General features: G+C 38.7%; 1 protein-coding gene across 1 annotated transcript; it reads right to left on the reverse strand.

The window, feature by feature from the left end:
• Window positions 1–1,477: 1,477 nt before the first annotated feature.
• On the reverse strand, window positions 1,478–13,427 carry LOC122887385 (ankyrin repeat domain-containing protein 13C-like). The gene is made up of 13 exons (XM_044220556.1): window positions 12,961–13,427; window positions 12,771–12,812; window positions 11,723–11,827; window positions 8,684–8,769; window positions 8,360–8,405; window positions 8,024–8,090; window positions 7,710–7,854; window positions 7,482–7,613; window positions 6,263–6,424; window positions 6,103–6,182; window positions 5,834–5,932; window positions 2,997–3,097; window positions 1,478–2,896 (listed from the first exon to the last, which is right to left on the reverse strand). Exons 1-13 carry the CDS (start codon window positions 13,334–13,336, stop codon window positions 2,766–2,768), a joined length of 1,572 nt encoding a protein of 523 aa, XP_044076491.1. The 5' UTR covers window positions 13,337–13,427; the 3' UTR covers window positions 1,478–2,765.
• Between the last annotated feature and the right edge of the window lie 566 nt (window positions 13,428–13,993).

The raw sequence follows: 13,993 nt of genomic DNA on the forward strand, positions 1-13,993 counted from the left end.
TAGTTCTGCGTGGGTGGATGTCTTTTACCTCAGGTTGGGGTGGGCGGTATGGATAAAATCCTCCATCACAGTATATATAATTTCATATTGTGATTATCAGTGTCTTTGGAAAATATAGTGAGTAACTGTTTACGGACAAAATAACAGCAATGTCTTGCTTTCGGCTAATCCAGCGAATTTAATGCCTGACAAGTAAAGCTACTTACTTCATGGCACTGATGCAAGAATCATATAAATATCCAATTCTGCAATAAAGCCTCCTGCTCATTTGCAACATTGCCTGCAATGGCCTAATAACACAAAGATGCTGAAAGGATAGATAGCAAAGTATAAAGTATGGCAAATTTAGTATATTGCCCAACCCTGACCATAGGCATTTGCTCCTTCCAGTCACAGTATATTAATTTTAAATCACAATAATACATTTTCAAGAAAAAACAATTGAGAAATAGTTAATGGGTACAATAACCAGACGAGCTGAAAGGATTGGTTGATTAATTGATTAGTCAATTAACAGAAAATGAATCTGCAACAATTTTATTATAATGAATCGTTTAAGGTAATTTTTAAGCAGGAAATTTAAACATTTGATGGCCCCTGCTTCTCAAATGTAAAAAGAAAATGCTACTTTTTCTGTCTTAAATGAGAGTAAAGTGAATATCTTTGGGTTCTGGACAGATGTGGAAGAAGTATTCCGATCCTTTACTGAAGTAAAAGTACTAATACCACAGTGTAGAAATACTGCATTCAAAACCTTAAGTAAAAGTACTAGCATGAAAACCTACTTAAAGTACCAAAAGTAAAACGACTCATGTAGAATGGCCCATTTCAGAATAATGTATATTATTGGATTATAATAATTGATGCATTAAAGTGTTCATCACTTTAATGCTGCAGCTGGTAAAGGTGGAGCTCTTTAATTACTTTATATACTAATTTAATTTAATTTAATTTCCCCCCGAGGATCACTAAAGTTTTATCTTTATAATACATCGTCATTTATTTGTTGACTATATTTTGTATTAATAATCTGAATCTGAAAAGTAATTTAAGTTATTAAATAAATGTAGTGGAATAAAAAGTACAATATTTCCCTCTGAGATATAGTGGAGTAGAAGTAGAAAGTAGCAGAAAATTTAAATACTCTTTTGGTCGGAGAAAATAAGACATTGGAAGACCGTGACTAGGGCTGTGGAAAACTGATGGGCATTGTTCACTATTTTGACATGTTATAGACAAAGAAAATAATTGGCAGATTAATCGGAAATGAAAATAATCCTTAGTTGCAGACCTTAAACCAGACACAAATGTCTGTTTTTGGCTAACCTAGCAAATATACCTGAAAAATCCTATATTGCCCACAAATATATTAAAGTGATAGATAACCCGGAATAGCAAAATATGTAACAGCTGACAAATTAATATCGCCCACCCCTATTTGGAAGCCTCATATATTATACTATAGACTTGTACAAAGTCAGTTGAAACATGATGCTGGTGCTTTATTTAAAGGGATGTGAAGTAGGTATGGTTGCAGTACATATTAGCTGAAGCCCAAGACAATTTAATGGATCAGATTATTTCCCATCTGGACAGTTTTGGGATATCCAGCAATATCACCTTCACAGCTTAGTTCACTCTCCTTGGATGTGGAAGAAAAAAAAAATGAATAAAAAAGGTAAACTGTGCAGAATACAATCAAGGAGACATTTTATAAGCACTAAAAGGTGTTTCAAAGTGTTAGTGTTCCAATTTTCAGTTTTTCCTTAATCTAAATAACAATAAATCTGCAAGTAATGTAACAAATGCTCAGAATATATCTTAAAGATGCATGTGATCCAGTAGGCCAACACAGCCATAGCATGCCTTAAATATACTTAATATCAGTGCAGTATTAAACTAAGAACAGTTTACCTGATATCCCATCTGGGTTCTCCCACACACAAACGTACATACAACAACTCTTGATACAGTACAATTATTCACTCACACCGAGCACAGAATCCATACTATCACGACAAACATGGAGACAGCCAAGAGGTAACATGAGCGGACCTGAAAACACAGGAGATTGCATCCTGCACAGGGGAAAAGGCTTGGATGTCAAACTGTGTTTTTATGCTAAACCTTCTCCCAGCTGGTTAAAAACATTCTTAAGTACTGGAAATGTATTGCTACACAGTGTTCCTCCTTTGAGAATATTTATATGTATATATAGTACATCATTTATAAATTAATATTAAGCTCAGTTTGAGGATATAGCTATATTTGTGAATCTTGTTGTTATGAATTACAGATGAGATGTGAATTATTTACAGATGACGGTGTCAGTGCAGTTTCAAGAATGAGAATTCAATTATCAGTCCTTGGAGAGGAGGAGATAGAGAAGATATTAAAACAGTGACGATTAAGTGTCCAGGTTGTGTCTTCTGACAGCTTTCACAGGAGAGAACAGCAGCACAGAGCAGTGGATTTACCTGCTCAGGTGGTGAACAGCGAGTACAATGAAAGCTATCACTCATTTCACAAAAACGACTGCCGATATGCATCTATGTGAGATGGCCCTCTGTAACACCTGTTTGCATTGATTTGCTTTGGATCCATCAGCAAAATGAGCAATAACCGATCAATAAGACCAGTTCCCTTTTTTCAAAACAGCTATTATTTATAGGAATAAAACAATACAGGATTCCTCATTTTTGTTTCCCACCTCTCAAACATATTAGCTCGCTGGTCACTTCCTGTTTGTGTCACGTGTTTACAGGTCAAAGGTCTGGGAAGCGACTGGGATCTTCTTTGTATTCAGTAGGGATGCAGAAAATAGACTCTTCAAATTCGTCGTAGCGGAATTCCTGAAAGGTGACAGTTGCTGTGATCGTGGGGAAGACGGGGATGTCTGCGAGGGAGAAAACAACATAAGAAAACGTGTTATTTTGTGATCGTTCCCCTCAAGCTCACCCACTCACAGGAACACAGTGGTAGGTTGACACACATACCTAGTTTGACTGGAAACCCAGGCGGAAGTTTCATCTGAACAAACTCCCGGAGTTTGTTGAAGTGCTTGAATGGGGCTATGACCTCCAACACGTTGAGTAACCTGCAGGCAGAGGAAAATGAGTCAGTAGTTTTCTTTCACAGTCTTTTCTTCGCCAACATTTCCCATTAGGTACAGACAACCTCCAGAAATCTGAGCAAGAACAAAAAGGAGATTAAGTCAAACTGCAATTTGAGATCTTGAGTGAATAAAGAATCTTGGTACAGGTTTCAACCTGTTTCACCATTTTAACAGGACAATAAACATGTATGAAAAAAGCATGGAATAAAATAGTGGTTTCCAACCTTTTTGGCTTGTGACCCATTAGGGAGAAACCATGTCTACTTCCAATCCCTTGTCCCAGTTTGTGTATGTCTAAGAGTTACAAGTAGTTCAACCAAAGAGTTATGTCCCCTTCTTAGATTATTTCATTTGAATGGATTTTAGTGTTTTACAATAAAAAAGAAATTAGTAGAGAAAAGTCAGAACAGGGGGTGCACGGTGGCAGAGCGGCTACAGCTCCTGCCTCCCAATAAGGAGATCGTGGGTTCGTGGGTTCGATTCCCGGACCGGACCAACATCACACAATCTCTCTGGGTGGAGTCTGCATGTCCTCCCCGTGTTACCGTGGGTTCTCTCCGGGTTCTCCGGCTTCCTCCCACCGTCCAAAGACATGCATGTGTAGGTTAATTGATAACTCTAAATTGCCCGTATTGAATGAATGTGTGAGTGAATGGTTGTCTGTCCTTGTCTGTGTCTGTGTTCGCCCTGCGACGAGTTGGCCACTGTCCAGGGTGTGCCCTGCCTAAGGCCCGAAGTCACTGGGATAGGCTCCAGTCACCCGCGACCCCCTAACGGGGACCAAGCGGTAGAAAATGGATGGATGGATGGATGGAAGTCAGAACAGTCTTGAGCCATGCTAGCAGCTCTGTGTGTCTGTACTTAGGCACAGTGGTGTTTTGAGCTAAATGCTAATGTCAACATGCTAAGATGCGCACAACATTTGCTAATTTGCTAGTTTGCTGACATATGTCAGTTTTTCCAGGTATTTGGTCATAAACCAAAGTACTGGACAACTTACAATGACCTGATGGTGGTGCTAGAAGAAAAGGATCAGCAAAGTGATTATGATTCATCCTGAGGGGGACATGAATGTCTGTACCAAATCATTAATGTTTGTTGAGATATTTCACTCAAAACCACAAATGTGAATTTTGTGCCAAATCATCTGGTAGATATTTCACAGGATAAGTGAAAACTTTGACCTGCTGGTTGTGCTACATGAAAAGTCAGGGGATCACCAAAGTCATTAGGATACATCCTCTGGGGACCATGATTGCCACTGGAATAAATGTATCATTTGTATCCTGATATATCAGCTTTGACAGATGTTTTCAATCCTAGTCCTGGGGGTCTAGACAAACACTGAATTTCTTTCACACCAAGTAGTAAATTACAGTCTCTCTACATGCCAGTTGTAAAAGATTCTCTAAATAAATGGTTAGAATGAAAACTAGTGGGCTACAGTAAGATTTGAGATAATATGATCCGCTGCAAAACAAAATAATTTCTCTACATTCATTGGTCTCTTGTTGGTGATGAATGACTTTAAATTGGACATTTTAAGAGTAGTAAGTATAACATATTTTTAACATTACAAAGCACAGAATGTGAAGGGGGAAAATAATCACATTAAAAAACCATTAGCTATTATAAAAAGGGTGGGGGTTTACTGCTGGCTCCATTAAGGTTTGTTCAGTAGAGGAGATAAAGCAATTTACTACATTATGTCCCAGTAATATTTTACAGCACTGACTGTAACCCATCACAGGCTAAAACCAAACCACATCCTGTTTGAATCCTACCTCCTCATCCACTCAGGGTAACATGCCTTTATCCTGTAAAATTCCTCTTTAATTCTTTTCTCAGATATTATTTGTTCTCTATGAAATCTCCCTTACATGATCATGAGTTCTTAAGACAAATTCACACCATTCTTGGCTGCATAAAATAAAAAAATGCAGTAAATTTTAATGTTTCTTGCATTACCAAAACAGTAAAATGTACAGCAATCACACTCTTTCTTCTTAAGGCAATCAATGGTCATTAAAGCTTAAAGTAGTGTCGTGATTTCCACTTCATCCATTCGTATTTTGACAATTCTACTTCCATCAGCAGACAAAGAGAAAGCTTTTGCAAATGGAAACCAGCAGCGGGCAAAGATACAGTTTATCTTCTTCAGCGAGACCGATAAATTGATCAGGTAGATATATTGGCCAATATTAGCTTATAGCAGATATATCAGTATCAAAAGAAATTGCAGTAAAAAAGTGTCAAAGAAGAAGAAAACAATATCAGGCAATTATTTTTTTTCAAACTTTAAAATATCATTTAGCTACATCAGCCTTAAGAACCCTGTATAGGTCAGGCTCTAACATCTATATTTACAAATTTAACCTGAAACAAATGCCACAAGCTTTCAGGTGCATGAAGTAAGGCATATGTGAAGTCATTTTTTTCTTTCAAACAGCCAAAGCACAGCTAACACTGCGACCTAGAAAAAATAATGCAGAACACTGACATTTTGTTGTCACATGGTGGAGCAGTTGATTTGCAATCTTCTCATCAGTGGCACACAATCAGTCCCAAGCCCTTACCTAGCCCAGTTATCTGATCTGAATTATTTCATCTCTATTCCACCCTTTTCTCAAATCCCAAGTGTATCCAAGTGTATTCACCCAGGATCAATCTGTGCAGAAAGCTTTGTAAATAGATCTAAGGAGGAATGGATGTACTTACGACTCGATGCCTAGAGGGAAATCCTGGCTCATGGCTACAGTAGCTTTGAAGTTCTTCTTGCTTTCCTTACACACAAGCTCTCTCCCAAGATGAGGTGGCCTTAAGGTGGGAAGAGACACAGACATACACAAAGACATTGCTTTTTATATTCATGTGAAACATCATGGATTTCAAACTCAGCATTTATACAGATTTTCTTGTAACTGCCCTGATTAAATCTCTACTTATGACAAAGACTGATGAAATCGTAGAAAATACGAGATGCTTACTTTCCATGCTCTGCAGTGATGTACTCTTCCCAAGAAATTGTGTTGGGCGCTGGAGCTGTGAGAGACAGCCTTCTCACAGGCTGGGGACAAGTAAATATCAGTCAGTGGCATACTCACAGTCCTCAGGGTACCATTACTATCAGTAATCTTTCTCTCTCACCTCAAAATTTTGTTCACTGATGCTGCCTCCTTTACTCAAGCTCTCCATTATGGCTTTGTTCCTCAAGATGTCCTCCTCACTTAGGTGTTCTCGCCGTTTACGTGACTCAAGCATTAGACCGTTCACAGCATAGAAGTCAGCCAGGAAGTTTCCAACCCTCTCCTGTGCAGAAAACCAGCAGATGTTGGTGTTTCATCATAGGTTGAGATTTCCAATAGTACTACTGATTTCTTAAAATGTGACAAGGTGCAGCCTGAGAGTAGGACTCACTTTTCAGGAAACAAAAATGTAACTTTCCTTACGCTCTCATTTCCTTAGAAATACAATCTCTGTTTAGTTTATAAAACCACTGAACAGAGCAATCAGGTAGACACAGGTCTTTCAGATTCATGGTGCAACAAAAACATTTCAAACATCAAAAACACTCAGACTGTGCTGCGAAGGCAGTATTGAGAAATATGATGGATAATTTATTTGCATTAGGGAACTCGAAACCAGTGGTCCCCACCCAGGGAGAGAGAGAACTGAGGGGTTATGAGATGATTTACAGGACAGGAAAGACAAAACATACACAAAAGTATTTTTTTCCTATCCTTTCTCTAATCTTTGATTGTTTCTTGTAAAAAACTGGACGTTTGTAAAAATTATTCAAAGAAACAATCTGAAAGGGAAAAATCACACTGGCACTACTTACTCTCACACTGCTCATACCTCAGTGTCATATGCTACGTGTGATGAGGGTTCGCAAGTAAACAATTATCCATTTTAAGGGCTCATGGCTAAAATAGTTGAGAACCACTGATATAAACAACCATTTTTGTTTGGGACACATGGATTTGCAGAGGTTAACATGCTGTGAGTGTGGCTGTATTAACTTAACTTAACGGACTATGACTGATTAAACAATCAAATGCCTGTGAACTTAAGACTTGCTGACTTAAAAAATGTAATGTTTTGATATTTAACCCCTTTTCAATGTTTCCCAATGTTTGCCTTCATTATAAATTTTTACTATGCCTCAGTTTATATTTTCATACATCACACACACACACACACACACACACACACACACACACACACACACATAAAAGAGCTAATGTAAATATTTAAAACTTTTTTTAATGTTGACATTCTCTTTTTATGGTGTTGAATGTGTAAAGCAATGTGCAAACAGTAAGTTCTGCAACGTTTTAGTAATGGTTTGTCCCATAAAGCTTACTGTTTTATCCTCTCGGAACAGCCAGCCAATCTGACTACGAGAGAAAGAGATTGACTTGGTGGACAGAGTTGCAGAGTAGACGTCACTGCTCATCAGAATATCCACCTCTTCTTCAGTCTCCATCTCTGACTCCTTGGGGCAAGACAATGATAGTTAGGCATTGCTATTCATATCAAAACAGCTGATGACACAATGTGAAACAGAGGTCTGGTCATACCACTCACTCACCTCGTGGTGTATTCTTTGGTACACTTTTGCTTCATTGTCCAGAACCACAAAGGACTGGGAGGGTGTAGCCTCGCCATTGAAAATGAAGCTAAGATCGCCGCGCTGACACTTCATATCAGTGAAGTCTATGAGAGTGGTGTCAAGTCTAAATCAAGAGAGAGAAGAGGGAGTGTGTGAAGATTGTTACGTCCTACTTTTTAGATCTAAAAGAAGTGCTCGACCTGGATATCGACCATTTGCTGCTTTAAACACTCAGTGAATTAGATTCTTGCTTCGATACGGCAACAGCCTTAATCTAGTATTTGACGTTTTACCTGATATTAATTCCCTGCTTGTAGATTTTACAAGCATCAGATGGCAGCATCCGAGACAGCAAAGGCACTAAAATACAGAAAAGAGCGTAAATAAATTCAACTGTGGCTGATGAACAAGTATTTCATACACTAGGTTTTTTTTCCATTGACAACAGAAGAAAAACACTGATTTATCTTTAATAAAATCATTAAGTAAAGCAACAATCAAACCATCCAGCAACCTTAAAGAACTCAGAGCAAAGTGATTTCAAATTAAAGCTGGTCTTGTTAATAATCATGTTGTAATGCTTGAGAATACAACATATAAACTACTTTGTGTGAAATATGAAAACTCACCCCAGCTCTGAAAGTCCCAATGCAGCTCCAGATAAAAGTCACCAAGCTACAGAAAAGATAAAAACATGTCTAACTAAAGGATTCAACTGATATATTATAACTTCATGGTCAGAAGAAAAGTACAGTGAAGACTTCACATTATGCATTTCAGCAATGAATATGCATCCTCAAGGACAAGCCATAGTCACTTATGCAAATCAAAGCCTGCAGAGATTTTGAAAATACAATGGAGTCAAAGTTCAGTGATGCAGAACGACGGCAATTGCAAACTCGAGTTTGGTGTGGCAGCAACATCTGTGGAAGTCAAGCCAGTGTAATCCTCACCTCCCTGAGAGCTTTAAGTAATTTTGGCCTCTTATCCTCCACACTCTCCCTGGATTGCTGCTTTAACTTCCGCAGTATTGCTGTGACTGAGGAAACAAGGATGAGAAAGAAAAAACTTAGTTACAAGTTACACAAATGTGCACCTGGACGATGCCTAGTACATCCAAAGTCTTACAGTATGAGGTCTAATTTCTTACATCACCTTTGAGTACAGCCACTCTAAAAACGGAACACAACTTATTAACTTATATATTGTATCCACGTAACTGTCGGCAGATAAGTAACAAAAACTGGAATACATAAATGCCAAAGATTAGTTTGAGCTCATTTATAAAGTGTCTCCATTACATAGTTTGTCCACCAGAGAGAAGTTTATTAGTCAACTTTCAATTGACCCGCTCACATCTTGATCATAAGGATTCTAAAATACCAAAGAGGTCTGTTTATGTGATGTATTTATGTGTAGAAATGCATATTGGATATATTGAATATACATTTTCATCATATTTTGAACTCTGAAATACTGGTAACAGCCTTGAAAATCCCCAATCCATATTCTCAGTACATTAATGATGGAGAAATGTGTTATTCATATAGCTCCCAGCCAGGTTTTTTTTCTGCCCATCCACGGCATTGAACCACAGACCTTCCAGTTACAATCTACCCGTCTAACCGTCTGCTGCACTAGTGTTTGTGAGATATACAGTTATGTGTAGGGCTGCAACCAACAATTATTTTCATTATCTATGTCCATAAAATGTCAGAAAATATTGAAAAATCCTAGGTGACATCATCAAATATCTTGTTTTGTCCGACCAACAGTCCAAAAACCCCCAAAATATTCAGTTACCAATGATATAAAACAAAGAAAAGCAGCAAATCCTCACATTGGAGAAGCTGGTACCAGAGAATGTAATGTAAATGTAAAAAAAAAAACCCAAACTAATTAATCGGTTATCAAAATAGTTGCAAATTATTTTTTTGCCGATCAACTAATCGATTAATCGACTAAATGTTGCAGGTCTAGTAAAGTGCTCAGATTTTAATATGGTGCTACTGTTACACATAAACACACGGAAGCATCACTACTCAGCCACAACTAATTCCTGTACTGAAGTATCATTTATCATATGCATCAGTAGCAGTGATTGGATCAGCTGATACAACTCACTGTCTTGTAAAATGCAGCTCTCTCATTCTCTGACCAGCAACCACTTAATAATACCAGACAGACCACAACAAATCAAGATATCTCAGATGTATCCTGGTTATCTTGACCTGGGGGGAACAATGGACTAAGAATGGACGTGACTGAGGAGAGAAGCGCTGACGAGGCTCTTGCTGCACTAGGGCAGCTCGTCATTGCACACACAGACAACCAGTGAGCGAGCTGCTGACGCAATGTGCACACGTGTAAAAGCGAAAGGTGATGACTGATGACAAGACTGCAGTGTTTCATAAAAAGCTGTAACCCACGCATTTGATACTAAGCACCCATTATTATCTATTTGTCCATCTCACTAAGTGATAGCCAGCTGTGTGTTGCTGCGTGTTATTAAACCTGAGATCTAAACCTAAATACCCCATGCCATGGCTTTCTTTGCATGCCCTTGCTGTTGGTGTGAATGTACCCAGCCCCCTCTCTGCCTCCCCTTCACCCTTGAGAATGATGTGACCTTCTCAAAGCGAAACTCTTGGTCCCAGTCCCAAGCCACAGCAGGCACGGAGAGTCGAGATGCATACTAACAAGGTTGAGGGTCCTTTCTCAAACTAGTGGGCCTCACAACCTCTGTATAAGAAGAGAATGCTGATAATTTAGCTTGGATACAGCCAAATAGCAATAAGAGAATTTTGTGAGCTCAGGTTTATCACAAAAACAGAGATAAACTATTTAGTATACAGTCCCTTTAATAGACACTCAGCCTGGCCTTTATCTTTTCTTTTATCTTTAGAAATGAACACCACACATAAAAAAAGGGACAGTGAATTCATCCCAAAGGCATTAGCTGGTGCCTTTCACATGTCATTTGACTCTTTTTCACTGGATGTCAGATCTAAAAGCAGTAGCATTATTAAGCAGGGGAGTGACCCGGCTGTAAGCTCAGCTAACACTAAGCCATCGTTCAGGCTGTGTTCCAGCCATCCTGGATGACGAGTGCTCAGTAAAAATCCCCACCTTTAGCTTTTTAGCTGGACCGACCGGATAGCAGTTGCCGTCTTTAAACAATTAAATGACTCATAAAAAGGTACTTCAAACACTCACACGTGTGCCATGACCTGCAACAGTATCTAGCCCCCTTTATCTTTTACCACAATTTGTAAAAAACAAAGTTGATGAAATTACAATTTGTTAATGATGTACACATTGTTAACCATAATATGGAAGCAGTACAGTTGAGGGTTTTACTAAAATTCTTTCTTCTGCCATCTTGAGATGTTCTTTGCAACTTGACTGGATTTCAACTGTGGGCAATACAACTGATTATGACAGCAGAAACTCTGTGAAGAATGTGAAAAATTCAGAGATGCTGAGCGTGTACAGACTAGAGGTGTCAGAAAAGACTGTACACAAAACTGTACACACTGCCAGGAAATGTTTCTGCAAAGCACGGACTAGACTGAATTTACATTGAGATTTTGTATTGTATTTTATTAACTATGAGAAAAATTTAAATTTTCATTTCCTTTTCATTCTGAAAATATATTATATCATTCAGTTGGCAACACAAAAAAGCAGAGCAATGCAACCAAATACGATACTTCCTGAACACACTACAACTATCGAGCTGACATTTACTAATACTGCTACAATATCAGCATTCATACAGAAAGCTATTCCAGATGTCAGAACGACTGACTAAAGCTAACATCATGAAGCCATTATAACATTTAACGTGAGCGCTGCCTGTCTGATGGGTCTGTAGATTTATAACAATTAGTGTATGATTGCAGATACGCCATTGAGATTACCATAAAAACATCCAAATATGAAAACTCCAGGACAGCAGACATCATTTCAGAGCAGTGTTGATAACTTACTCATTTGCCTGTCGCCGTAGCTGATGGCTTCTGCTAGAGGGCTCCATCCCTGCGCATTCTTTATCTTTACAGGAGCGTTATGGGCCAGCAGTAGGAGGGCACATTCTGAAAGAAAAACACAAAAAATGATCAGAGACAAATGTGATTATGTCTACATTGTTGTCAATTCTGTGTATTGTCACCACATTTCATTCTGTTGTTGTTCATGTTGTTTTGAGCTGCCATGCCAAATACAAAAGGTAAATGTTAAGATTTTAATATTAACTTTGTAACAGAGCCTAGATAAAAGATGTCCATGTTTAAACAGACTACTGATCTTTATGTAATGACAAACTTAACACTCATTATGCATATTTTTCAGTACATTCAGATCATTCATTGAGGTCAGCATCAACAATAGTACCAGCAACTACTACTTCTGTACTGGAAGAGGGATCCCTGCTCTGTTGTATTTCTATTTCTCACCTCTTTTCCCTGCTAGTTTTTGCTTTATGGTGTTGTTCGGTGTTGGAATTAAGTGTCTAAGGATAGAGGGTGTCGGATGTTGTACAGATTAGAAGCCCCATGAGGCAAATTTGTGATTTTGGGCAATATAAATATAACTGACTTGACTATTCTGCACTGCAAAACCAAGTATCGCTGTCCTTATAAATTAGCTGCACTGCATGCAATCAGTAATCTACGTGAATTTCTCTAAGCGTAACTACTGTGTTATACCGACAGTATGTTATCACAACACTGCAGAGGTCAGATAAGACATGCTGAGTGCAGCAGGAGTTTGGAGGCTACTCCAAAAAAGGAAGGAGAACTGACGTGCTTTAAAAAGGGCCTTTAATGAGGACGCCAAATACTCTTTCAGTAAAGACTCATTATGACAGATGCAAGGCCATGGGAGAACAGCAGATTTTGTGTATTTTCCTGGGCTCAAACTGAGAATGGTAGATTACCTTCTGAGAAGCTTTTTGTTCATTTTGGTTAATCCTGTATGACAATAGGCTGTTATGATTAAAAACCAGTTCAAAACATTTTATTACTCTATCAGCTTTACCTTTGTGGCCCAGCATCACAGCCAGGTGAAGAGGTGTGTTCCCTGAAAGAGAGGCATGTTAGATGATCCCCTGAGTACATATAAATATTCATATTTGAATGAATAATTCCACATGTGATCAGAGGTACCTGCTACGTAATGCATTTTAACAAATTACTTAAAAATCAAACTGCAATAGAAGAAAGCTTACCATGTACATCTTTCTGGGAGATGCTATGGGTCCTGATGAGAGAGGAGAGCCGACGCACATCTGCCTTGAACACGCACTCGTGAACAGGGAACTCCAAGTCCTCACTTGTCAGGATTATTGAATTCTTGTTGTTGTCATTGACAATGGTGCCAATTGAGGATGAATTGCCGTTAATGTTGTTGGCATTGAGCTGCTGTTGCTGCTGCAGTACTGAGGTTTTGGCTGATTTCTGAAAAGCCTTGTTGGATTTGAAATGGTTACTGGTACCGTTAGGGATAGTCCCGTTTGAGGTCTCATCGTAGGTTTCCATTATTTCGTCATTTTTGTTTGATTTGTTGTGGTCCTTTCGCATGGTGCGTATCTTCTCACCTGTCATGATGACTAACGTTAGCGTACGTTAACGTTACCAGGCTAACTAATTAACTTGCTGGGCTACAGGCTGGTAAAGATGTAGTACAAATCAGAGAGCAAGTCAGCATAAGCAATATCCGTAAATATGATTTCAAATGAGCTTCCTAGCAATTTAAGACAACAGCGACGCTTTCTCGTAGCTGGCTGCTATCTGTTATTTAAATAACGCTAACGTTACACCTGCTGTCCAGATTCAGAGCCAACATTAGCGTTACCTCCCAGTAAATGTTAGCTAGCTAGCCCACAATAATAATGAATATGGTGGGTGCGGCGATGAAAACAGAAAATAATTCTAAACATAACAGAACACACACGCACTAAATCAACATACACTTAAGAAAATGAACGATTATCAAACGACTACATCATTGTCTCGTCCACCGCTCCTTGGATATACGTTTTACAATGGTATCGATTCAGTTTGCTTTGCGGCAAAATTCAGTCAGACGGGAAGGTACGAAAAGCCATCTGAGCTAACATCTCTGTTAGCTTGCTGCCTGCGACAAATCTCGCGAGATTATTCTACAATCCACAGTTTGAGCGCGAGTTCCTGCAGATGCGTCATCTTCATGAGACGGACTTTTAGTTCATCGCAAGTGGCTCGCTAGTTAACAAGCTGCGT

The sequence above is a fragment of the Siniperca chuatsi genome, linkage group LG13 (genome assembly GCF_020085105.1).
Source record: "Siniperca chuatsi isolate FFG_IHB_CAS linkage group LG13, ASM2008510v1, whole genome shotgun sequence".
Lineage (NCBI taxonomy): Eukaryota > Metazoa > Chordata > Actinopteri > Centrarchiformes > Sinipercidae > Siniperca > Siniperca chuatsi.

What these genes read in the sequence shown, in the direction of transcription:
- LOC122887385 (XM_044220556.1), bottom strand. Translation starts at nt 13,336, where the DNA reads ATGACAGGTGAGAAGATACGCACCATGCGAAAGGACCACAACAAATCA. An exon ending in TTCCCTCTAGGCATCGAGTC is followed by an intron (nt 3,098 to 5,833) that starts GTAAGTACATCC and finishes CTCTGCCTGCAG; the next exon opens with GTTACTCAACGTGTTGGAGG. An exon ending in TGGGTTTCCAGTCAAACTAG is followed by an intron (nt 2,897 to 2,996) that starts GTATGTGTGTCA and finishes TCTCCCTCGCAG; the next exon opens with ACATCCCCGTCTTCCCCACG.